This window comes from Coturnix japonica, chromosome 8, assembly GCF_001577835.2.
Source record: "Coturnix japonica isolate 7356 chromosome 8, Coturnix japonica 2.1, whole genome shotgun sequence".
Taxonomy (NCBI): Eukaryota; Metazoa; Chordata; class Aves; order Galliformes; family Phasianidae; genus Coturnix; species Coturnix japonica.
Genome location: NC_029523.1, coordinates 25,515,262 through 25,541,355, shown reverse-complemented (window position 1 = coordinate 25,541,355; position 26,094 = coordinate 25,515,262). Strand labels below are relative to the sequence as shown.

Sequence of the window (26,094 nt, the reverse complement as noted above, 5' to 3'; positions counted from 1 at the left end):
TCTCCCAGCTCTGATTTGGGAGGAACAAGTCTGTTCCTTGGCTTCCCCATCCCATTCCTCCTCCTCCACAAAGTGACACAGCTGACAGCCACTCCTTTCAATGCTGAAGTGAGTTTCTCTGCTGAGAAGCAGCTTTGTAAAAGTAACACCAGGAAGTTTTTGTGCTTGTTGGCTGGTATAAAGTCATAGAATCAGAACCACTCAGGTTGGAGAAGCCCAAAAGTCCCCTCCAACCCAAAGCATTCTGTGGTTCTAGGGGAGCAGGGCTGCAAAGTCAGGCACAGGGAACCAGGGCTCTGCCACTACACAGCAGAGAAGATCCCTGCACATCGGGCCCTATGATTGCACTGCAGATGGACAAAATTAACTCCTGTTGCCGGGAGAGCAACAGGATGGAGTAGAAACCTGCATTTTAATGAGGTCTTTTGCAACAGGGAATGCAGAAAGTGGAATATATACCCACAGCAGAAGCAAACCCTGGGCAACAGCTGGGAGCACACGCTGTTCTATTCTGTGTTTTTAAATCTAACAGGTTTCTCGAGCTGAGGGCAGCCCACCTGCACCCTGACACCACAGTGCTGCACATCAGAGCCGCTCCATGTCCCCAGCCCTGGGCCCTGGCTCTCTTTTGCTCAGATGGTGCTCACAGCCATAAAGAAAAAGCTTTTTATCAGCAGGTGGGATTTGCTGCCAGGTGATGCTTTTAGCTGCTGGGTTGCTCTGGGGCAGGGTGTTTTGTTCACTCTCTTCACCCTCATCCTGTACAGAGTTCCTGATGCTGCCACACAGGGCTCCTTCCTCTGTCCCAAACCATCCTCAGCCATGAGCGCAGGGAGCGGGGAGGCTGTGACACAAAGTCCCATCCCACTGAGCTGCACAGCGCTGCTGCACGCCGTTACCCCATTCACTGCTGGCACCGATGAGGAGCATCCTTCTGACAGCGGCGGATGGCGGCAGTTCAGTTCGGGCTGTAAACTCCAGCTGTCATTTATCGTGTGGTCACAAAGTGATTAACGCTCCAGGAGCGAAAGCTGCGGGACTGGAAGCTGCGCTCAGAAATCAGTTGGCAGTTTACGCGGGCGGAAAAGAAAAACACGCGGCCTGTTTTACGCAGAGGATGGAGAGACCGAGCGGTGACTCAACGGCACACAACAAACTGCGGATGTTCTCAGTGGGCAACACTGCGTTTCACATCAATCGCGCTAAATAAGGGCATTTAACTACGGCTGCGAATGACCTGTAAGTGGGAGGGCAACACGCTCCATTCATCTACTGAGATCAATGAGCCGTGCTCCTGAATGCTCCTCATAATTAATTCTCAGAGGTGGATGCTGAGCTCAGTCTGTGCTCCTGAAGCCACACGTGGCTCCTCCTGGTTGCTTTTCCTGCTTAGACTGAAAAGGCCTTTCCTTAGCGCGGAGCCACGGAGAAATAAAAAAGCATAGAAGAAAAAGCAGCACAATGGCCCATTTAGCAGCAGTGGTACAGGAGGGGAACTGGGAACAGGGGGATGCAGGACGTACGGCTTCAGGCTGGACACAGATGGGAAGGAAGGCTGAGAGCAAAGGTCCATTTGGTGGGGGTGGAAATGCCAACAGAGGCAGCTCGATGGAGGCACAGCCTGAGGCTGCTTTAGGAGAGGCACCCTGGGTTAAATTGCTCACTCATACACTTGTTACACTTCACATTTTCTTTTGCTGACATAACGCCTTGGCTTTCTATGGAGCACCGCTTGCTCTGGCCATCAGGAAATGAAGTGACAGGGATGGCAGTGAGGCATCCAGGACAGGTGGGGCTCCCAGAGATGGAGATCCCTGGGCAGCTCCCACTGCTGCCATCCGTGCTGAGAGCACCCACTGCCTCCAGCTCTGAGCCAGCCCAGTGCTGCACAGAGCAGACAGGACATTCTGCCCTCCCCTGTGCCCATCCCAGCAAAGCCATCCCATCCCTGCGGCTCAGGGAAGCCGCCAGGCTCACCCCATGGACTGCTGCCTCACTTAGCACCGCTCTGTCTTTGGTTACTGGATGGGCACCTGCTAACAGTGGTCAGTGATAAGATCAATGTAAATTTCTATAGCTCAAGAAAGATTACCAAACACAAGCAGAAAACTCTGCAGGACGTGGAGTTAAAGGGACTCAAAGCTCGTGATGAACCATGCCTTTATTATTGTGGTCTACAGAGAGCTGCACCGCATGCATCCCATCTGCAAGCTCTGCAGCAGGCAGGGCACTGTTCCTCCAGGCACGGACACGGCTGCACTGCAGCAGCAGCAACAAAACCCCATCTCAAGCAATGCCAGCACCTTCCCAGCCCAGGGAGCTGCCTGCAAAGCTTCTCTGCAAGTGCAAACACGCTCCTGCTTTGCTCCCTTTTGCTCCACAAGATTTCCTATTCCCAACACACGCTCACTCTGCTACTATTTACTGTCGCTGATGAGTTTTGCCCTTTTGTTTCTCCTCGCCTACATACGTTTCACATAAATTTAGCTTCGGGATGCACAACATTTTCACCGGTCATAGCTTTCCCAAACAGATCTTTGAAGAAGTACGTATACAAAAATATTTACCAACTATAAAGTAGAAAAATCCTATTTGGCTTGCAGAACTGTGGGTTGGTTTACCTGCGTATCCCAGAAGGTCCCTCTGGGATGCAGGACCTGATTCCTGCTCACAGTTGAGGCCCTTTGGCTGAGCTCAGCAGGGCGGCTGGACTCACCCTGACTCCCTCACACCCACACAGACAGGTGAGCTCACTGCAGGTACAGCACAGCATTCCTGGCTCAGCTTCCTGCCATTTCTGCTGCGGGTTCTTATGGAGGGGGTCTGGAGGAAATGTGAGCTGTACCGTGATACCACTCGTACCACAGTCTCGTGTTCAACATCAGTAATGTGGTTCCTTCACTTCCAGCTACCCAACCTTCCTAAGAGAAGATAGGAGAGAGAAAAGCAGGGCACGTACCTACGCTTAGAAAGCCATAAAGAGCACGAAATTAAGGCATGAGGGCTTAACAGCTGTTCTCTGTGGTCTCCTGCACCTTGGCAGCAGTCATCTGAAACTGCGGCATGTATGGCACGATGGCTTTAATGCTGCTCTGGATAAATGCATTTAAATTAGGAGGTGTATCCTGAAGAAACCCCACACCTCTGAGTAGATCAGCTGTATGGAAATGGCACCTCAGTCTGGAGCTCTGTGTTAAAAAAATGCCATTTTCTCTTTTGCCCAATGATGTCATCCCCAGGTAACAGAGACCTCGCTCCGGACCTCCAGCTGTGAAAGCACCATCCTGCTCTGAAGGCTCTGAAAATCCCTCTGAAAATATAAGGGTCCTGCAGGGCCGGCTGTCAGGCTGGTCAGGCAGCAGGAGGAATGCCTCGCTCCCCAGCTCCCAGGAGCTACCTGAGCAAGCAGCTGCAGCCAAGGAGCCTTCAGCTAGCAAACACCTACCAAAACTCCCAGGGTTCTTGCTCTGTTTGTAAAGCCCAGCTGACCCGGAGTTACTGATAACAGCAGCATACTTAACATTGGACTGACTCGTCTCTGCAGTGGTTGGGTCACTGGGGGAGCACCCCGAGAAGCTGCGACCGCTGATAGGGCTGCTGGAACATGCGGAGTCGTGCTCAGAGCCTGCTGCTTTTGGGAACATGGAATCCATTGCTGAGAAATCTTGTGTGTCTTCTTGTTTCAAAGCTTTAGCAGCACTGATGTCTTCCAGCACTATTTCTGGCTCCAGAAGAAGAGGCTCAAATGACGTTGCTTCAGGGTGCTTGACAAAAAGGTGCTCAAAAGTTTCAGGCTAGAAGAAAAGATACAGTTTAATGCTCAACTGCTATTTAACAGCTCTATTTCAGCATGGAGCTAAGATTTCAAGAATCACAGACAAAATCCCCATAGCTTAATAAGAACACATCACTGACAGCCCCCTACAACACATCTCCTCCTTTATGTGCCTGGCTGGTGGGGAAGGCTGAGGGCAAAGCCAAAGCATGGGATGCCAAGTGATCAGAGCAGCAGCCAGGCAGCAGCCACTGAGGCTGAAACCCAGCAGCAGAGGGGTCCTGTTTGCTTCAGGGTTAAGAAATGTGCCCAAGTGCTTTGTAAGACAAAGGCTGTGTGCCCTTAGGCTTTCTTGGCTTTTCACTTAGATTATTTAACCAGTCTGAGATCACAGACACGCCAAGTAAAACAACTCCTGCAGCCAGGGCTGGATTATTCAGCGTCAAGTTTGGGCTGTCTGTAGTGTTCTGAGAGCATTCCCACCCCAGTGCCTGCTGTATGTCTGAGCTGCTCACAGAGGAACGTTTATTTTGGAGGAAAGGACGCTTCCCTCCTACCCAATATACACACACATGAAACACACAACAGCCCAAGCTGAACCAAACAGGAACTTCTAGCTACAGAGGAGAAGTCACTTAAGAAGAAAATGTATTTCCTAAGGAAATCAAGACAAAACAAACAGATAAAAACAGACCTTGTGTGTATTAACAAACCATATTTTATAGCAGGAAAGCTGCCAACACAACTAGGAACGTGTCAAAACACTCAGAGCGTTCGGCAATGATAGACCAGAGCGCAGCAACTCGCATGGCTGGGGCTGCTGCCCCCCCATGGCACAGCCTGCCCGCAGCGCTGCCTCCTGCTACACCTGAGCACACACTGCACCCACTGAGCAAATAATGTGATTTTCTCCTGGTTCTGACACATGTGTAGGCTCAACTCTTGCAAGCCTTTACGTCTGCCTACTTTAAACTGTGACTTTAAGCTATTGCTGCGATAAGGAATGCAATTCTGATAAAACAGTGCTCTGTGAATGCAGCTCAGGAGCACCAAACAGCAGCGTCCCGTGTTGAATATCCAAAGCAATGGTCTGATGTTGACTGCAGGACTGAATACTGGTATGTACCGAGACAGAAGTTCTGCATCAAATGCCTTCAGAAAGACACCAGAACTTCCCAGCAGTGGCAGGTGGGCTGTTTATGTAGTCAGTGGTTACTGCAGCTAAGCAAGAACACCATCCTGTGCTGTACACTGCCTTCTCTAGTGGAAACTGCATTCACACATCCAGGTGCAGAATTAGGCCGACCACGCTGCTGCGAAGAATGTCTCAGCCCCAGATGTCACAAAATGAGCAGGAGGTGATCCTGCTCATCCAAGGACTGGCCCTGTGCACTTAACCCTACGCAGTACTTTGCAGACAGACTAATACACGGCACAAAGGAGGCGTGCTTTCTGCTGCAGAACGAGCTGTCCAAAATCATGTCAAACACCAGCTTCTTTCATACTTGCATGCGTCATTTCTTTCCCGTTAATTATGGAGCAAGGGATATGAATATGCAACAGTATCCGCAGGAATGACTTCACCCTCCTAGTTAAAACATCACCAGCTTCAGCGTGCTCATTTCAGCTCCACCAGTCAGTAAGGAGAATCATTTCCAGTGCTGCCAAATCTGACATCCATCTGGATCGCCACAAGCTCCTCTCGTTATAAATGCAAAGATTAAACAGACAGAACACAGGTGTGCTGCTGCAACTGAACCTCCTGGCACTTTGCTCTTGTTTTCACACAGAGCCCACCCCTTCCCAGGATGCAGCCGTGGGGGCAGCCATGTCAGACTGCTCTGGGACCTACCAACACGGGCAAGGAAAACACAGCGAGCCCTGCAGAACAAGGCAGAGGCACAGGGACTGCTGCCACAAGGCTGGACAACACCTTCTGCATCTTCCTCCGCAGAATGAACTCCTACAGCTTCATTTAACATTCAAACATATGGTGTGGTGCATCAGAGAAGTATTTTAGCACATTAAAAGGCTACAAAAATAATGTTAAAATTAAGATGCAGTGCTAAATGCATGTTACAGTAGGCAGAAACTGCTCTAACATCACCCAAACCAGACCGTGCCTGGGGATTTCTGCTTGCTTGTTTCTAACGTTAGAGATGATTCAGACATCAGCATTGATACAGCTGCTTGTTTGAACGCTAACAAATAAAGAAGCCATATAAACAGCATGCATATTGGAACCTGCAGGAAAAAAGCATCGAGCAGGTGATAAAAAACACAACCAAGACACAGCATGCATACAGTATCTGCATTCTCTGAGTTGCTGCTGCACCAGGGGCACGTAAAGACTTCAGAAGATCTTAACAGGAGAGCCTTGTACAAGTGACAAGCCACGTTCTGGCCTGTAACATGGCACCTACTCCTAATTGTTGCAAGGGTATTTTAGATTTTTGACAGAGCTACTTCTGTGGTTCATTATAATAAAGCAAGCGAGCATCATAAGGTGTCTGGGTTTCCAGTCTTCTGAATAAAAATAGAGAAGCCCTCTAACCCTAGGAAGCCTGGAGATGGCCCAAAGGTTCAAGCAGGCAGTGACCATGATTAGGCTGGAAAGACTGCCCATCTCCCCTTGAAATGAAATGAGAAAGGAAACCTCCCCTGGGAATGCAACTAAAATACCCAGAAGGAATCTTCTGCCATTGGGTGCTCTTTTAATGGGCCTGATTTAGATCACTGTCTCAGTGACTACACATTGTCAGCTCCCAGGACTGTGAGAAGCTCCATTTCCTGGTGCAAATGGGCTGTGTCCACATAAAGGCTCTCAGTGGTCACAGCTCATTGCACCACAGCTCCTGATTCACATGGTAAACGGAGAGGCAGTTTACTCCAGCAAAACATGCAGCCACTGCTACAAGCACTGCACTCATCGCTACAGGAGCATTACACCAATGGGACACATTTGGATTCTACAACTGGCGTGTCGCATTCAAGAGATGCTGGTCTCTGGTCCTGGCACGTTTCAGGTACTGGCTCTCTACAGCTGAAAGAACTGCTGTATTGCCAACTTCAGAGGCTCCAGGTGCCAGGCTCAGCAATCCAGGTGGGCTCCAGGCTAACCAACACGCTGAGCTCAGTGCTGAGCAGACAGCTCCTGAGCACAGCGTGGGGCAGAGCAGCACCAGGGAAACACACACCTGCTGAAAATCAACTCCTCGTGCCCACGAGCAATTCTTGGGGTTTGGAACATCTTCCCAGAGCAGCTTCTTCATTCTGAAAGACGAGGTAAATTCTGGAGTTAGTTCTGCACTCATATATGCTGTATCGCTGCTACCTTTGCTATGTAAGAAAAGGAATATGTGGCATTTTATTTATCCAGGACACTGTGACCATGGAACAGTCATTTGGGATCCTCTAGAAGGTCAAAATTAGATAGCAAAAGTAAGAAGTGACATGGCAGCTGGCAGTGTTGTGCATTATGAAATGCACAGGCAGCCTCTGCTGAGCGGGACCCCAACCCACCCTCCACAAAACTCAAATGGACTTCTTTTGGAATTGGCTCTTCCTTCAGACCTTAGTTTGTAAGGAGAATTCCATCTGCAGCACAGAGTGCGTTACAAATTCAATGCACCCGGCAGCCATCAGCTTGTCCACAAAGCACTGCAGAAGCAAGCAGTGTGGGATACAGGCCGACGTGGTATTTCCCACTGAGAAAGAACACCAGCTCTGGTCAGACGTTATCTGACAAGGTAACAAGGCATTCAGATCCTTGGTGCAATATTTCAGAGCCCGCTGCCTTACATACATCTCAAAGATTGAAATGGTGAGAATGATCCCAGCTGTCCTCAGGAGGACACTGCCCACCACATCGCCTTCCAAAGGCTGCATGGGATTCAGTGAGGACAAATTTACCTTCGGTGCAACACCAGCAGTGCCCCAAGCAACAGCGCGGAGGCTGAAAGAACTACTGGCAGAACCATATAGAGGGTAGGACTGGTCTGACTGGTGTATCCATCTGGAAATAAAAGCAAAGCAGGTAACGCTGCAGCGAAATAATTTGTCTGTGAACAAACAGTTTACAAAAGACAAATAATGACAACTTCCATAAACAGCAGAAGCAACAGCCTAAGCAAAAGAAATCTGGTAACAGCTTTATCACACATTAACCAGCATTTACCTTGGGAACAAACAGACAAATGGAAGGAATTACTCTCAATACTGAGGTGACTCCTCCATCTTGGTGGGAGGCCCTCACTATTGGCAATGAGAGCAGATAGATAAGGGAACAGTCCCTAAGTGGGAAATGAAGAACCGAGGAGCTCAGCTACCCAGTTAGGTGTAGGAAATTCAGCTGCCTCTCTCAATTCACTCTACAAAGAGTTTCCACATTAAAGGAACTGAAATCCAAAGCACTGTTTTTAGATGTATTAAAATCACTTCATTTTTCTTCTGATAAGGCACAGAGTTCCACTCTTTACCAACAAGCTCCTACTTTGTGAACCACGCAGAAGAGGGATGCTGCCTTCACCTTTGGTGAACTGCTCCGTGGCTCTGGATTTGCCAACTCCTGCAGCAAACACGGGGTACAGGCTGAACCGGTACTTCTCAATCAGAATGAAGTGATCTGGAGCAAAGAAATCAGCCTTGTGAATGCAAGCTGTTACCCTGCTATGAAACAAGGCCTGCAGAGGTCTCACATCAGAGCCAGGCCGCAGGCAGGAAAGAGGAAAACTACCTTTTATAGGCACGCACTTTAATATCAAAAGATTAAAACTATTAATACTCACTGCATAATGCAGCAAATTTTTTTCCATGGAATTAACACTTTCATGCAACTACTGTAAACATTTCTAAGATTAAAGCAAATAATGCAGATAGAATTAATTAATGCACTAACTTAGGTAACTAGCTGGTATGGTCAGTATGCCTGAGCTAATAGCATTGTATTGCCAAAAACTGAACACACATCTCAGCCTCATCCTGCATCAATTTCAGTTAAGAAAGCAACTGTATTGCTCCTTACCATAACAACAGAAAAGGGGAGATGGGAAGAGAGGAATCTGTGAGCTCGGGGATGCTGTATTTTTTTATTCCATTGCAATTAACATACTGTATTACATTTTCAAGTACACACTCACCATAAATATAGTATTTACTAATATTTGGAGGAACTCGCACCCATTTCATCTCCTCTTCTTTGTTAAGGTTTCTCCACTCAATGATAAAAGATGTTATCACATGTTTTTGAGGCGAAAGTGTCCAAGTCAGAATCACACACGTGCCGTTCACTGGGTAAGCAATGAGAGACTGCACAGCGTTCACTGCCAAAGCAAGGACAGAAGAGCTGTGAGAGACAAGGGCTCCAACAGAGGTGAGAGCTGGCTCAGCAGGAGCTGCATAGCCGCACACAAATGACCACTACAGTTTAAGAGCTTCATCTTAGTGTTATCATTATACAGTACAGCCTGATCCGTGGTTCACATAAGCAAATGTACTCCTCAAAGCCAGTGAAGCTTGGTCCATACCAACTAGTCCTGAGCACTAAACAGACCGAGCTTCTCACCAGACAAATGTCTGTGTTGTCATGTGTACCTCCTTAATCATCGCTCCTTCACTAAGAAATAATCAACAAATGGACTTCAGCTATGAAAACATACACTGAGAGTTTGCAAGCTAAATCCCATCTAATCCCCCTAAATAACACAGCCAGACCATAATCCAGGCACACAAACGCTTCCCACTTCATCTGCTACCAACTATGGGTCTCCACCCTTACGTACAGTACCAGAAAGAACCTGACCCATAAAAACGCTTCTAAAATGGCATTAGTGTGGAAAAGTTCCATGAATAAACTGCAGAACTGCTTCCCACAGAACACATAATCATGGGAACATTACACAATATAAGATTTAAAATTCCAATAGGCTTCATTTTATTGATGAAGCACAGCGTGGCAGCTCAGGAAAAAGGACTGCACCTCATTCCAGCAAGGGAAAGGAGACCACATTTCGTTCTGGAAACAATAAAATGTTCCCCTGCAAGAATGCAGGGCGTTCCCAAGACGAAGCAGATGAGAGATCGGTTCCACAGCATGCTACCATTTTTATTTGGTTAATTACTTTGTGTTCTGTTACTGGACAGGAGACATCACAGGTACGATTTCCAGGTGCTTTTTTTTCCCCTAATAAAGGGAATTTCATCACAAAGAAAGCTTTGCCTAAAAGCATCACAAGGACTCTGAACATATTTCATATTTCAGAACAGTAACTACCTCACGTTCGTACCTGTGCTCATTTGCCGTGATAGAGTCAGATTAAAATTAACTGAAGAAGCTCCAATTGAGTTCACAGCTAAAATTGTAATGGTGTGCGTGTGTTCAGTCCATGGAAATGAGCAGGTGGTGCCTCTGTCGACATATTCTGACCACGAGGTGTTTTCTGACGTCTGATGCTTTACGATGTAGTGGCTCACACTGCACAATGCATGATTCTTCATCAGTGGCTGTGGTAGACATTGACATTAATCAACAGCCCAGACTTTGGTTTCAAAAGAAAACATTTGGGCAGAAGTGTCGGTGTCCCAGTTTGAAGAAAACGTGACCCCAGATAGATATTCTATATGCCTTAAACAAAGACACCAAAGTCCACCCACAGACCTGACTTCCTCTCTGCCCCATCCCTGCAGGCATTCAAGGCCAGGCTGGATGTGGCTCTGGGCAGCCTGGTCTGCTAGTTGGCAACCCTGTACATAGCAGGAGGTTGGAACTGGATGATCTTTGTGGTCCTTTTCAGCCCAGGCCATTCTATGGTTCTATGATGTGACTCGGATACCCTACTTGCTGTCTCTCCAGTGAAAGAGGGCACAAGGAAGCACAAAGTTTCAGACTCCTAAAAATTTTGCTGCTTTATGTTGGCATTTTTCAGGATTAAAAAAAACAAAAACAAACAAACAAAAAAAAAAACACAACAAAATAAAACCTGGGACAGATGATTCTTTTCACACTTAACATCACTGCAAGGAGCAGCCAGTCCTTGCTGTACTCTTTTCCTCTATCCTGCTTTAACCTTTGAAGGTAGCCTTGCCAAGTCCATGCAGTTGCAGCAGTGTTTGCACAGGCAGCTGTCTGGGAGTCAGTGGCACATTCTGCTCTGAGATCTCTGTTAGCAGAACTTGGCAGCCAAAAACTGCATCTCTCATTCCCTTATGGTCTTTTATTCCATCTTACCTTTCCCCCCCACCCCCCAAGTATTAAAACAAATTGCATGTTAAATCTGTTTCAACCTATTTGCATAATTAACACTGAAGGTGCGGGCTGACACAAACATACGACACAGCACTGCCTGCAAGGGGAAGCACCACACTCCTCGCTGTGTAATTCTGGCAGTGCTGTTGGATCACATCTCTCTCACAGTGCAGGACCGAAACGTTACCATTCTCACCTTCCACAGGAGCGTAACGTTCCTCTGCCCCGTTGCTGGATCTTCAGTAATAGTCCTCCAAAACTCAGGGCCATGTAAGGGAGCTGCAGCATTACAGTTTTGAAAGAACAGAGTCACATCTCAGCCTGAAAGCAGACAAACCACCAGAGCACACCTGTAAGTCACACCTACCTTGGATATCTTTTACAGCTGCATGGGCTGATCTGCTCCAGTTGCTCCAGTAGCCTAAACCATCCAGGGCTCTGCAGCGGATCTGAACAATATATTCAACACAAAGTTGCACTTCTATCACAGCCGATCTTGTTGGTACGCTTACAACTTCATACAGCTGTAACAGAAGTCAAAATACTGAGGGTGAGAACAGAGGGTTGTTTTGGCACCTGTGATAATCAAAACTCTTGAAAATAAATCCAACAGGAGAGAGAGGCCTACTCAGTAACATTCCCTTGCCAGATAACACAAATACTCAAAGCTCTGATTCACTGCATACTACAACTCCATCAACACCTGCTAGCTGACAGGCTACATGACAGCATGCAACAATTCATGCTTCGCTCCGGATTGAAGAAGACAGTACCTCCCATGTGAGTTCCTCCTTGTTCACTGCATACCGGATCTGAAACTTAAGGTCATCATTTGTAAACACGGGGTTTGTCCAGCTCACGTTCAGCAGCCCATCATTTCTGGTGATCTCTGCTTTAATGTTGGAGGGAGGAAGTGGCTTCACTAGAAAATGTGAATAGGAAAAAAAAGACTGCAACATCAGCATTGCTATTTGTCATTAGCTCAGCTCATCACTTCACGCCTCCCTCTGTCCCAAGGGCAGCAGGTACCTCTTTACACCCACTAAGTACATACTCTACTCTGCTTTATTTCGTGTAGCACTTTGTGGCCTATCAGGAATACAGAAGGAACCAGCTACTGCAAGCACTGAATCTGGGTGGAAAACTGATACTTGCTCTCTGTAGAAGGATGTAGAAAAATGTTTTGCAGAAGTCACACAAAGCCAAAGCTTCAATGTGTTCCTTCTACATATGTTCTCATTTGTGTCCAAAGCAATACAGAGTCCAACGAATGCTCTGAGTCATGGACCCAATGACAAGACTTGCTCTGCACATTTTGCAGTGTTTGAAAACACTCAAGCACTGTTTCTGCCTCTATCTTTTACACAAATTTCAGCGCTTTATGTGACACAAAACAAACTCTGCAAAAGCATGAAAGAACATAAACAGTTCCTATGGAAGAAGAGCTGCACAGGAGTGTGCTATCACGTTACACTGCATCAAAGCATAACCTTTAGAGAACCACAGGATGGCTGAGGCTGGGGCTCATGGGTCCATCCAACCCATGTCATTCCCCAGCAGGGCCCCCAGAGCTGTGCCCAGCCACAGCCACAGCCATGTGGGTTTGGAGTTCCCCAAGGAGTCGTCCCCATTCTCCGGTCCCTGTGCCAGCACTCCAGCACTGCCCAGCACACGGTGCTGCCTGGTGGGCAGAGGGAGCTCCTGTGCCCAGCACCTCTGGGTCTGCACTGGCACCAATGCCTAAAGCCTGGCTCCGTTCTGCCTGCATGACCCTCCAGGTTATTATGGACGTGGCACCCCTCAAAGCCTCCCCTTCTCTGGGCTGAGCAGCCCCAGCCCTCTCAGCCCCTCCTCAGAGAAGAGACCAGAAACAAGTAGCTAATCAAGAATCTTAAAAATCAGAGTGTCTTTTACCAAACTATTTCTTTTTCTTCCTCTGGATGTCTTTGCAAAACACTCAAAAGGATAAACATACTAAACTAAGCGTGACATTTATAGGTACTTGCTACAGTCACGGTCTACTCCTCTGCCAAGCAAAATCTATGGAAATAACATTTAATCCAATGTTTTTTTAGAAGACAACACTGAAGTTCTTACGTGTTTATGTTCTTTCCACAATGTAATTCATTTTAAATGCTTCACCTACACCATATAAGGCCTGAAATCCACGGTCACAAGTGAAGGAAGACGTGCAGAAATCTAGACTTACCCACATCTGCTGGAACAACACAGGTCGGTGGGGATTCAAGTGTTCCCAGTGAGTGCTTAAACTCGATCCACATGGTGTATCCAGATAAAAGAAAAACAGGCTGAAATGTGCACTCATAAGAATGATTCCTCTGGCAATGGCATTCTTTCACCTCTGATTCTGGAGGAGTACTTGGAAAGTTAGAACAATAAATTTTGCTCCTTAAAAGAGGAGAAACATTCAGTTAATGCACTGCAACAATAAGCTGCTCGTGGCATCAGTCATATAGGAGGTAATTAAAACGAATGTTATCACTGGAACTGGGTGATCTTTTTTTAATGCTTATTTGGACAGATCTTGAACTTAACTCTGCACTGAATGGAGAATTAACACAGCAGTGCTGCTCCTTAAAGCTTTGTCTCTTAGCTTGCAGGAAAAGTAGGACATGGAAAGCTCATCCCAGTGCAAAATCTTTTGATAACAGGCAAACAGCAGGAAGAAAGAGGTACAAAAAGAGCAGGCATCTCCAAACACTAATAAATCAAGTTACTTTAGAGGTATTTAGAGGCAAGGCAGCCAGGAATATGACTTGCCAAGCCATTTCCAGAGCACAGGAGCCCAATCAGATATGCACAGTGAAGTCTCCAGGAGACTGAAATTCCATACGAGTATTAATTTTGGAGGGTGCTATCAAAATCCCACAGGCAGTCAGTATCACAGCTGGCAACAGAAGAGAGGAGACCTGGGCTCTGGACAAAACAGCAGTTATGTCTTATGGGAGGTGGGAAAGACAGGCTCCAAATTCCTCCTAAGCTTCTACACAGCTCAGACTTGCAGTAAGAGTGGCCAGATAGGGTATTCATTATTCGGCTGCACCACAAAAGTTAGCCTTAGCTGAATCCTTCCTCTTCCTGTCAACGCAGCTAATACTGATTAACAGCTGTCTGCTGCTTAGAAGATTTAGCTTAGCGCCCTGTTTTTCCAGCACGATCAGTTCTGTGCTGTTACAGTTGGCAGCACTGACTGTAGAGGAAGACGTAATAAGGAGCCAATGAAAACAAAACACCAACATGCAAAGCTATCACACCACATCACTGTACAGCATGGGATTTCATCTCCCAGATGGAGTCATATCAATATGAAGAATAGCTGTGTGCTCCATCCATTCCCCATGGCACTTCTTTCTTAAGTTCTTGCTCTTGCAGTCTGTAGTTATTACCAGAGCGAGGATGCACATCCACACACACACAACTCCATTAAAAAGGCATGAAACAAAACCCCAGCCCAAGAATACCAAAAGAAATCCCACATTAAACACTAGCACTCAGCAAGCATTTCAGTTGTATCCCTATGCGGTGCTCGATGAAGCAGAACACTGAAAGTACAGATTATTATGTAGCATTAGGGAAAAAAAGAAACAACAGCTAAACCTGAACAGTAAAAAAGTGGGGATAAAACCACTGCATGAGCAGCAATATGTTTAGTTCAGGGTCCCTGCCCAGCACAACACTAATGACATTCATACTCCTGAAGACAGTCAAAACAAAAGCTACCTCAGATGTCACTCAGTCACCAGCCCTGCCCTAGAAGTCTCCACGTGAAATCTCAAGCATCCCAGCTATTGCTTTAGTCCACAAAAGCTTCTCATCTTGGTACAACAGTAGTGCAGAAATTAAATCCTCCTTCACTAGGAAGGACAGTTCAGCTTTCCAAAGGATTAGGTGCTCAGGGCTTGTTTCAGTAAAACCTTTACGCATCTATTCCTGCTGAACAGTGCAATGAAAGGATTGCTCCAGCCACCAACGTTACCTCCATAAAGCAACACCTCCTTTCTGAACCAAGAATCTTACGAGCAAGATTTAATTTTTTTTTGGTCCTTGTGTATTTATATACTGTCTGTATGTAGAAAGACACAGAGCTCCAGTCTGCCGAGGCTCCTGCCCAGCTGAGATCCCAAGGTCTCTTTCCAAGGACAGAGATTTTAGAGCCAATCTGGGCTCCTGCTCCAGTACTCTGTCAATGAGTGGTTTTGTTGGGTGGGTTGTTCATGTTTTTTTGGCTACTTCTTTTTTTGCTTCTTTACTGTCTGTAGAAATAGGCAAGTAGAAGATTCTACATAACTGATAGAAGCAAATGTGTCCACATTAAGAGCCAGGTGAATTTGCATTCACTCTGCAAGCAGAAAGACTTGAGAAAAACCCAAAAGCTGGGTTCGGTACTTAGTTCTGTTAGATGTAGGTCAGTGTCACAACTGAGTCAATAAAGATCTGTGTCCTGAACTGTATTTATAGAACTGGCTGCTGAACTGCACCTACAAGACTCACAAATGCAGAAGAGGAGGTCAATGAAAAATAGAATCCACATCACCTACTTGGATACCCACAGCCCTCATTTGAACGTACGTTTGATACCTCTGGAGTTCCAACTGAGAGCAGTCTGGCTTACAGGAGGTGAGCACGTTTTGTATGTACACATTTTACCACCTATTCCTGGTTCTTTGCTGTAATAGTACTTTCTGAGTAATGCTTCCCAAACAAGACGTGAATTAAAAGCTATACACACCTGTGGTATCTTAACTGCAAGGAACTCCCCAAGAGCAATGCGTTTGGGTTTGCAGACCATCTGCAAGTCATTTTAGTTAAGTACCCATCAGTTTCACATTTGATATTGATATTCACATCTAATTAAAAACACATTAAAGGTTATTAATAAGATATAATTGTTTACACAAAAAACATGCATTACAAGTTGTAATTATTTGATAAAAGCCAAGTGGGGTTTAAGAAGCTGGACCTTACTATTAAAATGCACCAAAACCAAGTTAAAATCATCTGGACTCTTACCTACTACATATAATTCAGCGTATCTATGATGACATTCCCTATTTTGATGGCAACAGTACAACGCGTTATAGAAGAAACTTCCTCTAGGTTTTGTTGCTTTCAAGTTGAAAAGAGTAACTTTGCTTACGCGATCGTTCACAAGCGTATATTGACTTTCTGGGATTTCTTCTGCTAAGTTCAGCCACCAAACAATCTTCTTGGACGCTACACTCTTGGTTTTGTTTTTATAGATGCAATGAAATGAAACGTTAGACCCAACACTGGTCAGCATCTTGGTAGGGAAGTACAGCACTTCAGCTACAAGAAAAGAAAGAAATCTACTGAGATCAGAATCAGAACAACAGCAGAAGCCACAGATCAACAGAAAATTACTATCATCCAGTTGTATCTCTGCATCATGTGTTTCTCCCGTGTTTGTTATTATGAATCGCTAGAGGGCAGAGGAGCAGGAACAGATCCTTGACTGCTTCCTTCCAAAACTCATGTTTACAAGTTCTAATAAAAATAACCTTTATGTCCCTAGGCAAATAGTAATGAACTGACAGAAAACACACGGGCAGTGCAGTGAAAACAACACACAGCAGCTTAAGTGAAAGACTCAGCTTCTGCTGGGTCTGAAAGCAATAAAGCCAGACACGGGGGTGTCAGGGAGATCACTGTGCAGCCTCCAGCATTTATCATTTAATGCTGATCTTCTATAAAGGAAAGAGCACAACCCCATGTAAAGCTATGGGCAGGAGATGCAGAAGGAGCTTGTAGGGGAATTCTAAGTCCAAATCCCGCATACAGAGTGCTGCATCCCCCTGGATAATGTTCTTACACACACTGATCCCACAAAACAAAACTTGGAAAACTGACGGTATCCCAGCAGTCTACTTACTGCCCCAGCTGACCACTGTGACCTACCTCCCACATTCAGGTTATACAGCGTGCTCCACTCACTCCAGAACCCGGGACCATAATAATTCTTGCACCGCACTTGAGCAAAGGAGGAAGAGTCAAGCAGCGTATTGTCTACGTCTAATGAGGTATTTAAAGCAACTTGAGCCACCTGTTGGATTATCAGAATCTATTATTATTGAACAACGATTCAGGAAAAAGAAAGGAAGAGGGGCTGACTCACCTGCCAGCTGTTTTGACCCGAACTTCCAGAGATGTTGACTTCATACCGGAGGGGGTATGGCATCGGTGCAGGCTCAGACCAGCAGATCTTCACTTGACCTCTCTCTGTCATTTCCAGATGCACATTCAAAGGGGGTTCAGGCTTTACTGCAGACAAATCAATGGATGAGTTTACACTGCCTGTGACCGCTGGCTGTAACGAATTCTATTGACTTGGAAATTTCTTTCACCCTTTAAGTTCAGTTTTCAACAATTGCTCTACAGACAGCGAATGAGAGAGCAGTGTTGTGTAATGCTACTGTGAAAGTTCACCCTGGCACTGTTACACAGTTAGCTCTCAGGATATGCTGTCTGACCTAATGTTTGCCCTAAAATTACAAGTACTTCTTGCCTTGGTCGTGCTTCTCCCCAGTAATCAAGTACCAGCTTATCTGATTTGCTGAAGAAGGGGTTGAAAGGGATGGCAGTGCTGTACAAAGCCATTTGCTCAGCTCCTTAACAGACAGGAAATATCCTCATAATGCACACACAATTCCTAAATCTTCCCATCCCTTCTACCATGATTATGGCTATGAATAAAAGGCTTTCCACAGAGCTACATTAAGGCAGAGGGAGAAAGGGGGCTTCAGGAAGTTCCCACAAGGATACTGATAACTCTGTGGAGGAGGAAATAGAATAGATGGGCAATTTAAAACGATGATTGCAATCACATTCACTCTTCCTTGGACACGGGCAAGGAACTGAGATCCTACTTTTACCTGTTAATGAGACCTTTTCATATCACTGTGTAAGTATAGTTCTTTTGGTTGACCTTGTCTTCATTCAGCAGAGTTCCTCTCATGCAAGGCTGATATCCTGCTAAAAACCACTGCAGATTAAACAGCATGTGCCTTACCTGAAAAGAAAGCATTTCCAAGGGTCTCAGGCAGTGGGTGCACGCTCACTTTAGCCCTGTCTGCACTGGATGTCCACAACTTGCCCCCACAGCCCCACAAGTAACTGGCTCCTGGCATTTGAACCACGTGGTTGGACAACATGAAGTCTCACCTGGAGCCTCTCAGAGCAACCTGGGTGTTCACTCCAGGAAGAGTCTGAACCTTCAGTACTGGACTAAATACAAAGAGGCCATTTGTGGGTTTCTTTGCCCTTATAGTCGTCTTCTTTGGATGGTATTACTGGAACCTCACTCAACTTACCAAACAACTGTTATTATTTTCAGTGCAAATTCACTATACAAAGTCACAACTTATTTTCTTATTACTTATCCAAATTCTCCAAGTTAAATGCACTGAGATGGAATGATGAACACCAGCAGGAATAAGTGATTTCAGCAGAGAGCCACAGCTTTTATAACAAAAAAAGTCAGTGACTTTTACATCACACTTCTGGGCATGTTACAATACAAATAATGATGTTTTCTCCTGCTGCTGCCACCTGTTCTACTGACGTATTATACAAGTTTTCATATTTTTACTTTCTAAAGTACTTTCTGCTAACCCTTGGCAGAGCACATACTAGCATTCACTTAAAATATACTTCACTAAGCAGAACAATCTAATAAGACCAGTGTTAACGCTGGCACACTCGATTCTGAATGCATAACTTTTTCCCCGTGGCATCATCTGAAAGCAGCATAATGTTGAATGCAGCCCCTCATCTTCAGAACCACCCCACCCAGAGACGTTTAACTTGTTCTGTCTGCAGAGCACATCAGTTGGGAAGTAGCTGATAAAACTTCTGATTTTTCCCCTACAGCTGACAGACTCAACCTGTTCAATCTTTGCCAAGGTCTGCAATAACTGTGCTCGTGTAATGAACAGCGACACAGATCCAATTCATTGTGTCACGAGGCCTTTGGCTCTATTAAATATTAGAGGACTGTTTTCCAATTTGGAAAATGTTTAATTGTATGTGTAAGGAAGAAAGAAAAACATAAGAAAAACAGAGCTGCTGGAGAGAAGGGTTTTAATTGCAAAGCAGCATTAAGAACAGCCTTTTTTCCTGCTCAGTGAGCAATCCAAGACAACATCAGGAAGTCCTTTCCTGTTCTGTGTCCTCCTTCTCATCCAAAGACATCCCACTTACAAAGGCTTCCATAACACTTACCTATATCTATGGGCTTGACTGCCATCAAGGGTGACCAAAGAGGTGTTACACCAGTCACGATCTGCAGCCACATGATGTAAGTGTGGTTGAGGCTTGGGGAAGGCACATGGCACTCACACTTGCCACACTCACTGCAGTTACACTGAGCAGCCAGGGCAGCCCCCTTCAGAGAGCTGGTAGATGTATCTCCCAGTGACAGCTCTGACCTGGAAGGTAAAACAAACAAAAACCAAAGTATTCTTCTTTACACTGTATTTCAAATAGAGAGGTGTTTGTCCTCTGGGTAAGGCTTATTCACTGCAGAGAGATGGCTGACTGGTTCACATGAGGCTCACAGTGTATATAACTGATGCACTCAACGAAGACACCAAAGCTGAGGTAAACTGTGTAATTTATCTGTAAGAACACAGCAGTCTAAGCCCAGAACTAAAGAAGTGCCCTTCGGGCATTGCAAATAGTTCAGGAATACGAGCATATCCTATAAATCACCATCCAGTGAAAGGGCAAATTGTATCAGTACTCAGAACTCACCCACCAGCATTCATCTGTGCCACTGCAAAAGGATCCCTAAGGCTCAGTGATTTCAGTTAATGTAATCAACCTTCAGGTCTTACAGCATTCCTGGAATACACGCAACTATCACTCACTTTTGGTAGAAAATTAACCTAATTTGTCTCATTAAGTTCCAGAATAATCCTTCTCCTCCCAAAGACATGGTGCTGGGAAAGGTACCCTCATCACAGCACTGCTCTGGGCAGAGAAACACATCTTCCACTCCAAGTAACTTGATACAGTTACAAGGAAATAAACCATGGATGTGCAAAGTCAAAAGGGTACATCTTTAATGCCAAAAAACTTTGAAGGAGTAAAACTTCATCTTACAGATTCCTCTAGGTCATTATTTTCACACATGGCTTGTCTTACACCTGAGAATCTGGGAAGTGAGACAAGGCCTCCAGTGTCAGGGACCACAGTGCACCTTGCCTCTGCAGCACTAAGTAACCAAGCCAGGATTACTGGGTAAGACTTTCCTGCAGCTGCAACTGAATGGAACACAGGCACACTGAGATGTGAGATGTGCTTCTGCAAAAACACATGTAATGGTACGCTGAAAATCACAGTCATGAGGAACAATGGAAATCTGTGGGCTCCCACTCAAAGAATGATTTCAGTTTTAAAGTATTATGTCCCTGTACAACCATATTTGCTACCAGTGTATTCACTACAGATAAAATTCATGGCAAGTGAGGCCAGCCATCTAGTTCTGTATTTTAAATAGAAGTTGTTACCTGTAAATTTAGCATGGTCAACTATTTATGGAGCAGGTTTCCTCAAGAAATTCAGTCTGTATGTTACATCATTCCTTCCAATCCATCAGTAATACAAGAGGAACAGTGAAACCAGAATCAAATAGACCCACCTACAATAAAATTAGACATGCTGCGCCACCCCAGAGTCGGGATAATTACCATCACAGAATATTTATGACAGTTTATTTATTGACACTCTGCAAGAACATTATGGTCAAAAGCATAAACAGGTAGAACCAGGCTGCAGCGTCTGAATTTACCAAGTGCAAAAGCAAAGATATTTCAGCAAGCCAACCATGATCTCATTTAAACATTTTGAGAAACCTGGAAATAATAAGAGCAGAGAGACTCCCCATGCTAATTGTTTTTCATTCAAAGATAGAACCGTGAGCTTTTCTCCGTATAGTCTGAGATGACTTTAAGGTAAGATAAGGTACATAAAATCTCACCTGCCTGTGAAGCTGCTGCCACTGCTGTGCTACAAAGCTGAGAGACCTTTTTGTTTTAGAAAATGCTTTCACATTTGTAATGCTAACAGTGAGAAATTTGAGTCTGTACTTACACAGCATATAAAAGATGAACCTTCGTATCAAGTCTCATGTGAAACTTCAGGAACTGCAGGCTACAAACTAAGAGATCCAGCTTGCCTTCAACCCAACATTCAATGTTCCAATTTGAATCTAAATAAAATAGATTAAACATTCCTGAACTACTAAAAACAACGTGTTTGTTAAAGGAACTCACTACACCCTTGACAGAGAAACCTACCTCTTTCCTGAGATGCAGAGATGCTTATTTCTGAAGGAATAAGCATCCTCACTTCCATGTTTGCTCTGTACAAAGAACAGTTAGTGCTGTTATTGCTCCAATGGCAACACAGAAAACTTTCCTCATCCATTGGCAAAGAAGGGCTGGTTTCAGCAGCTCCATACTCTCTCCTTAAACCAGACCAGCTCTGTACAACTCCAGCAGCAGAAGGACTCCAAGATGTCTCATTCAGCAGCAGGCACGGTAATGTAAAGCTCCTGGGATGAACCTCATGGACCATACAATGGGCAGCTGCCATGTGAAGAAAGCCTACACAAAGAAAGAGAAAGACGTTGGCAACGAAAAATGTCATGTCATTACACTAAGAAAAGGGAATAAATGACATTATACAGAAAGGCTCTTATTAAAATATATCTACATAAAATAATTTCCAGCGGCTCATCTCCTCTGAGTTGGAGACAGAAGTATTACAGACATCACCTCTGAACAGGTGCACAGCTGACAAATGTCAGCTTCCTCTTCTGAAGTCTTTACAAACAAATTTTTGTTTCCTCAGCCTCTTGAAATAGGTCAAGAACAAGACTGTAGCGGAAACGTCGCTTTAAGGTGAACCACCTTGTATTCAGAACACGCTGAATTCAATTCTAAGTTCACACACTATACAGATAAGTGCTGGGACAATTGCAATCCAGCTCCTAATAACACAACTCCAGCACTGTAGAAAGAATAATCCCACTGTAAATATAATGTAGTCACATCACAACCATTCAGTTCCAAAGAACAGTGTTACCAGAACACAGGACTGGATGCAACTGAGCAGTGCCCATGTGTTGTCTGGGAAATGAGATGTGGGCAAAAATGGATCTTTCCAGCAGACTTGGGTTCTCCGAAATGAGAGCATTCTGGCCACAGCTGCAGCTCTTGTTGGTAAGCTGTAGCTTGAATGACACTAACAGCGACTTTGAGAATGATGAATGTCTCGCTTTTGGAAGTAACTTACTGTAAAGCACTGAATGAATTGCTCGGATTAAAGCTCTGGTTGCAGAAAGACGTGTGGATGATTTGTGCACATTTCTGCTTTTAGCTTTTTGCTCGGCAAGGCATAAATATTTTAAACCACTCATTAGGCAGAAATTAATTCATGCTCTACGCCTGCAACATCTAAACTAAGAAACACAGAAGTTTTCTGTCTGATAGTGTAGTAGTTAAATAATGTAAAAATCTAAAATGAAAGCTTTTTAAGAGTAGATGCAACATCAGAAGCAGACACCCTGTTGCTGTGCAGCGTGCTGGAGTGTTTCATTTGCTCTTTGCATGGGTTTTGCAACCAGACTCCTGAAGGGCTCTGCTCATCTCTCCTCCCTCCTTTAACAGAGTTTGTGCCTCCATAAATACCAGCCTCATTAGGCTCCTGGCTCCACGTGGAGGATCCAGTTGACCACACAGATTATTAGTCCATATTAAAGATTAACGTGGACAAGTTAGTGACACGACTGTCTACAAATCAGGGCAGTTAACTACATACTACCCAAGTCACAGAGTCAGGTGAGGGGCTGGGAGAGACTCTTGTCAAGTCACTTTCTTTTTCTAAAAGCAGGCTCTCCCCTCTCAGAGCACACCAGTGTCACAGGATTAAGTACATTCAAAACACATGCAGGTACTATTTCTGCAGGTGTATTAAAAAACAAACATCTGTAATGAATTACAGTACAGAATGGACAGCGTAGGATCGCTATAGCTCTTAACCTCCTGTTAATAAAACACAGCACGCATTCAAAATGCTTTCCTGCTACAGGTACAACCAGTTCTCTACAACACGGATGCACAGGAGGCCATCACATGCAGTTTACCTCTCAGTGAGTGGCATACCTGGGTTAAGAGGGTTATAAAGATGCCAACCATGGCTATTTTTCCATTTGGAAACAGGGAGATGGCCAGTCAATAGAGACACCAATGAGCCACCCTTACAGGCCATCAGTTAGTGACAAGCAGCTCTGAAACCTCCCTGAGGCATCCAGGTTTTCTAATTAAAAAGGTACACACCTTCAGTTTACATAAGGGATTTAAAAGAAGAATTAACCAACAAGACGATATTTAATACTGACTGAATAAAGGTATGGATATTGCCTGAGGAGCTCCTCACTTCTCATGAAGATAAGGATTTTGAAGCTAACATCACTGGATTGCAGCATCTGCTTCCTCCATAAGCATCAGCATCAAAATTCTTTAAATGACTCTTCTTTCAATTTAAAATTTATAAACAGAAAAGGCACGTACCAAGATACCAGCTGTCCCTGAGCAGCACACACCGCTACCAGTACGGACACTTCCCAAGCAGAAAAACAGCTTGTTATACTCATCAACAGTTACAGTGAATGGAGCAACTTTAACAATGTAGTGCTCATTAAAGCCAGACTGCCAGCCAGGTGGAAAAGCAAAGCTCAAACTCAAAGTGATCCTTGGCTTCGCTGAGTTAAACAAAGTTTGCAGTTCAGATGGAACTTGGATCTTCCCTTCTGCATTTGCACTCGCAAAGGTAACAGAACAAACTGCCCTTCTGCCAGGTTCAGTGAGGCATTTATCTGAGTGCATTCTGACTCACCAGACTCATGTTTTTTGATCTTACCAATCACCTGCACTGTTTCTAGGGATAAGACACAAAGGCTTGACCCCGGGAGTGCCAACATTTCAATCCTGCACAAGGATAAACCAGGGCCTCTACATGTGCTGGTTACACCCTGTGATACTAATGCAGCACTACGACTCCCAACAGCTCCATAAAACAAAAGCAGAGACAACTCTTCATTCTACACGACTGTCAGCACTTACTTTTCACACAGTCGGCAGTGACTTACCCAGCAGCACAGAGATGCTCAGAACGATTTGATGATACATCTTGTTTTGAAGAGCTGGTCTGAAAACAACAAACGAAATTAACTCACAGTACGGATCATTCACAGTACGGATCACTCACAGCACGGATCACTCACAGCACGGATCACTCACAGTACGGATCACTCACAGTACGGATCACTCACAGTACGGATCACTCTCAGCCCCGCTCCGCTCCCGTAGCGCTGAACTCAGTCCCGTCTGTCCGCTCCGTCCGCTCCGCCCGCTGCCCGAGCCCCCCCCGGCGGCCCCCGCCCCGCCCCTCCTCCGGCACGAGGCGATGTGGCTGCGTATTGACACTGAATTCCCCCGGGGAAGCGAGGGGCTGAGGATAAAGTTTAATCTTGAAGACAGCGAGGGGGACACGCAGGCAGCCGGGCAGCGCTCCCGGCCCCGCTGACCTACTTAGCGCTTCGGCCCGTTCCGCCCTCGGGGTGCTTCAGTGCCACATCGGCACCGAACAGCCCCAGGGATGGTGACCCCCCCCCAGCCCCGGGCAGCCCCTGCAGTGCTCTGCCCCTCTTTGGAGGAGAGGTTTGACCAGTATGAAATCTGAACGCACACCAAGAGGCTCTAACAGGAGTCCGTGCTACAAGGCAGTAAAGCTACAGCCAGAAATCCAAGCGAAGGAAGCCTGGAAGAAATACAGCAAATAAAAGCAGAGATTAAATCCCAGACTGGAGATAACCTCCTTAAAGCAAACTGCAGCAGCACAGATTGCAAACATGCTAGAACCCTGCATGAGATACGGAATCGCCTTCGTTGGCCATAAAGATAGCAATGTTGACTGTAGCATTAGTAGCAGGAAGGATATCAGGAAGAAAAGGAAGCCGAAGGTAATGTTTAATATTTATTAAGTTAAATAATGAAGGATTAAAACCATCCCTTCCCTTCCAGCAGTCACACTGGACTGTAGTGCAGCCATTGCATTCAGTGATAGTACCCCGACCTCTCACAACAAGAAAATGAGGGTGATCTCCTGCAGTCTTACCTACAGATACCCATTGCGATGCCAGTCTTGCAACTGAGACTCTTCTAGGTTTGTAGAAAAACCTGCAAGCTTCCTGCTCAAAAGTAAGGAAAAAGCCAACAAGTACAAATAAGAAGTGTTTCCTGCTCTGCAAGAGGCAAAATGCTGCAGCCATCTCCTCCAGCAGCAACAGGATGGTGCCCACAGAAATCTAAACGTGACCCTTTTCTGAGGGCACAGCTCTGAATAAAGATGCAGGGCCGTGGAGCACACCGGATCCTAGCAACTTCAGGGGATGGAGCAAACGTGCTTCTGAAAGAGCTAGAAACAGCAGCAGACATTCAGCTCCAGTTCTACCAGGTCACATTTGTCAGGTTTAAGCACAGCTGAGCTCCCTCTGGGCTTATTGCATGGGTTTGGGCATCTTCATCTCTTCCCCCCCCCCCACTCCCCCTTCTAATTTATCCAACATATTATTCCTGCCAGGTTAACCAACCTATGTTTGAACAGGTGAAAGAGTCTGACTCCTGTTATCCAGCCATTCCTGCTGCTTTATTTGATTCTAGGACAAGAAGGTCCATTGCTGCTTTGAACCTGAGAAGCGTACAAGAAACAACGAAATGATACCAAGAAACAATTGCAAACCTTAAGAACAAAATAGGCTTTGACCTATAACTCTCCAGACTCTTCATTACCATTCCCATAGCACAAGTATTCATGCCACGGCTGATGGAGCCCAGGGCTGCTGCTGCAGTCTGTAGTGAACCCAGTGGTGTGTTACTGAACACCTGATGGCAACACACAGAAGCAAAGGGAAGAAATCACTGCCAAGCTAATGTAAGAATTGCCTTCAGGATGCTGGTGCTCTGTGGCACAC

General features: G+C 45.5%; 1 protein-coding gene across 3 annotated transcripts; it reads right to left on the bottom strand.

Moving 5' to 3' along the window:
• Positions 1 to 2,143: 2,143 nt before the first annotated feature.
• Positions 2,144 to 24,466, bottom strand: LEPR (leptin receptor). 3 transcript variants are annotated; one of them, XM_015870837.2, is made up of 19 exons: positions 24,394 to 24,466; positions 24,211 to 24,269; positions 21,356 to 21,664; positions 21,150 to 21,267; positions 19,278 to 19,483; positions 17,173 to 17,318; positions 16,956 to 17,100; positions 16,050 to 16,346; positions 15,769 to 15,886; positions 13,228 to 13,427; positions 11,792 to 11,940; positions 11,386 to 11,542; positions 11,215 to 11,297; positions 10,060 to 10,276; positions 8,914 to 9,096; positions 8,304 to 8,399; positions 7,688 to 7,790; positions 6,973 to 7,048; positions 2,144 to 3,794 (listed from the first exon to the last, which is right to left on the bottom strand). In XM_015870837.2, the coding sequence occupies exons 2-19, from the start codon at positions 24,248 to 24,250 to the stop codon at positions 3,006 to 3,008; spliced, it is 3,432 nt and encodes a 1,143-aa protein (XP_015726323.1). In that variant the 5' UTR covers positions 24,251 to 24,269; positions 24,394 to 24,466; the 3' UTR covers positions 2,144 to 3,005. The 3 variants fall into 3 exon arrangements, with proteins under 3 accessions (XP_015726323.1, XP_015726324.1, XP_032302064.1); XM_015870838.2 differs by lacking the exon at positions 24,394 to 24,466 and having other exon boundaries at positions 24,211 to 24,371; XM_032446173.1 differs by lacking the exons at positions 21,150 to 21,267; positions 21,356 to 21,664; positions 24,211 to 24,269; positions 24,394 to 24,466 and adding an exon at positions 20,567 to 21,139.
• Between the last annotated feature and the right edge of the window lie 1,628 nt (positions 24,467 to 26,094).

Excerpts from the sequence above, each read along its gene's own strand:
- LEPR (XM_015870837.2), bottom strand. The coding sequence starts at position 24,250 with ATGTATCATCAAATCGTTCTGAGCATCTCTGTGCTGCTGG. Across the intron at positions 11,941-13,227 it reads TGTTGTTCCAGCAGATGTGG|TGAAGCCACTTCCTCCCTCC; the intron begins GTAAGTCTAGAT and ends CACATTTTCTAG. Across the intron at positions 8,400-8,913 it reads TAGTAAATACTATATTTATG|ATCACTTCATTCTGATTGAG; the intron begins GTGAGTGTGTAC and ends TCTTTGCTCCAG.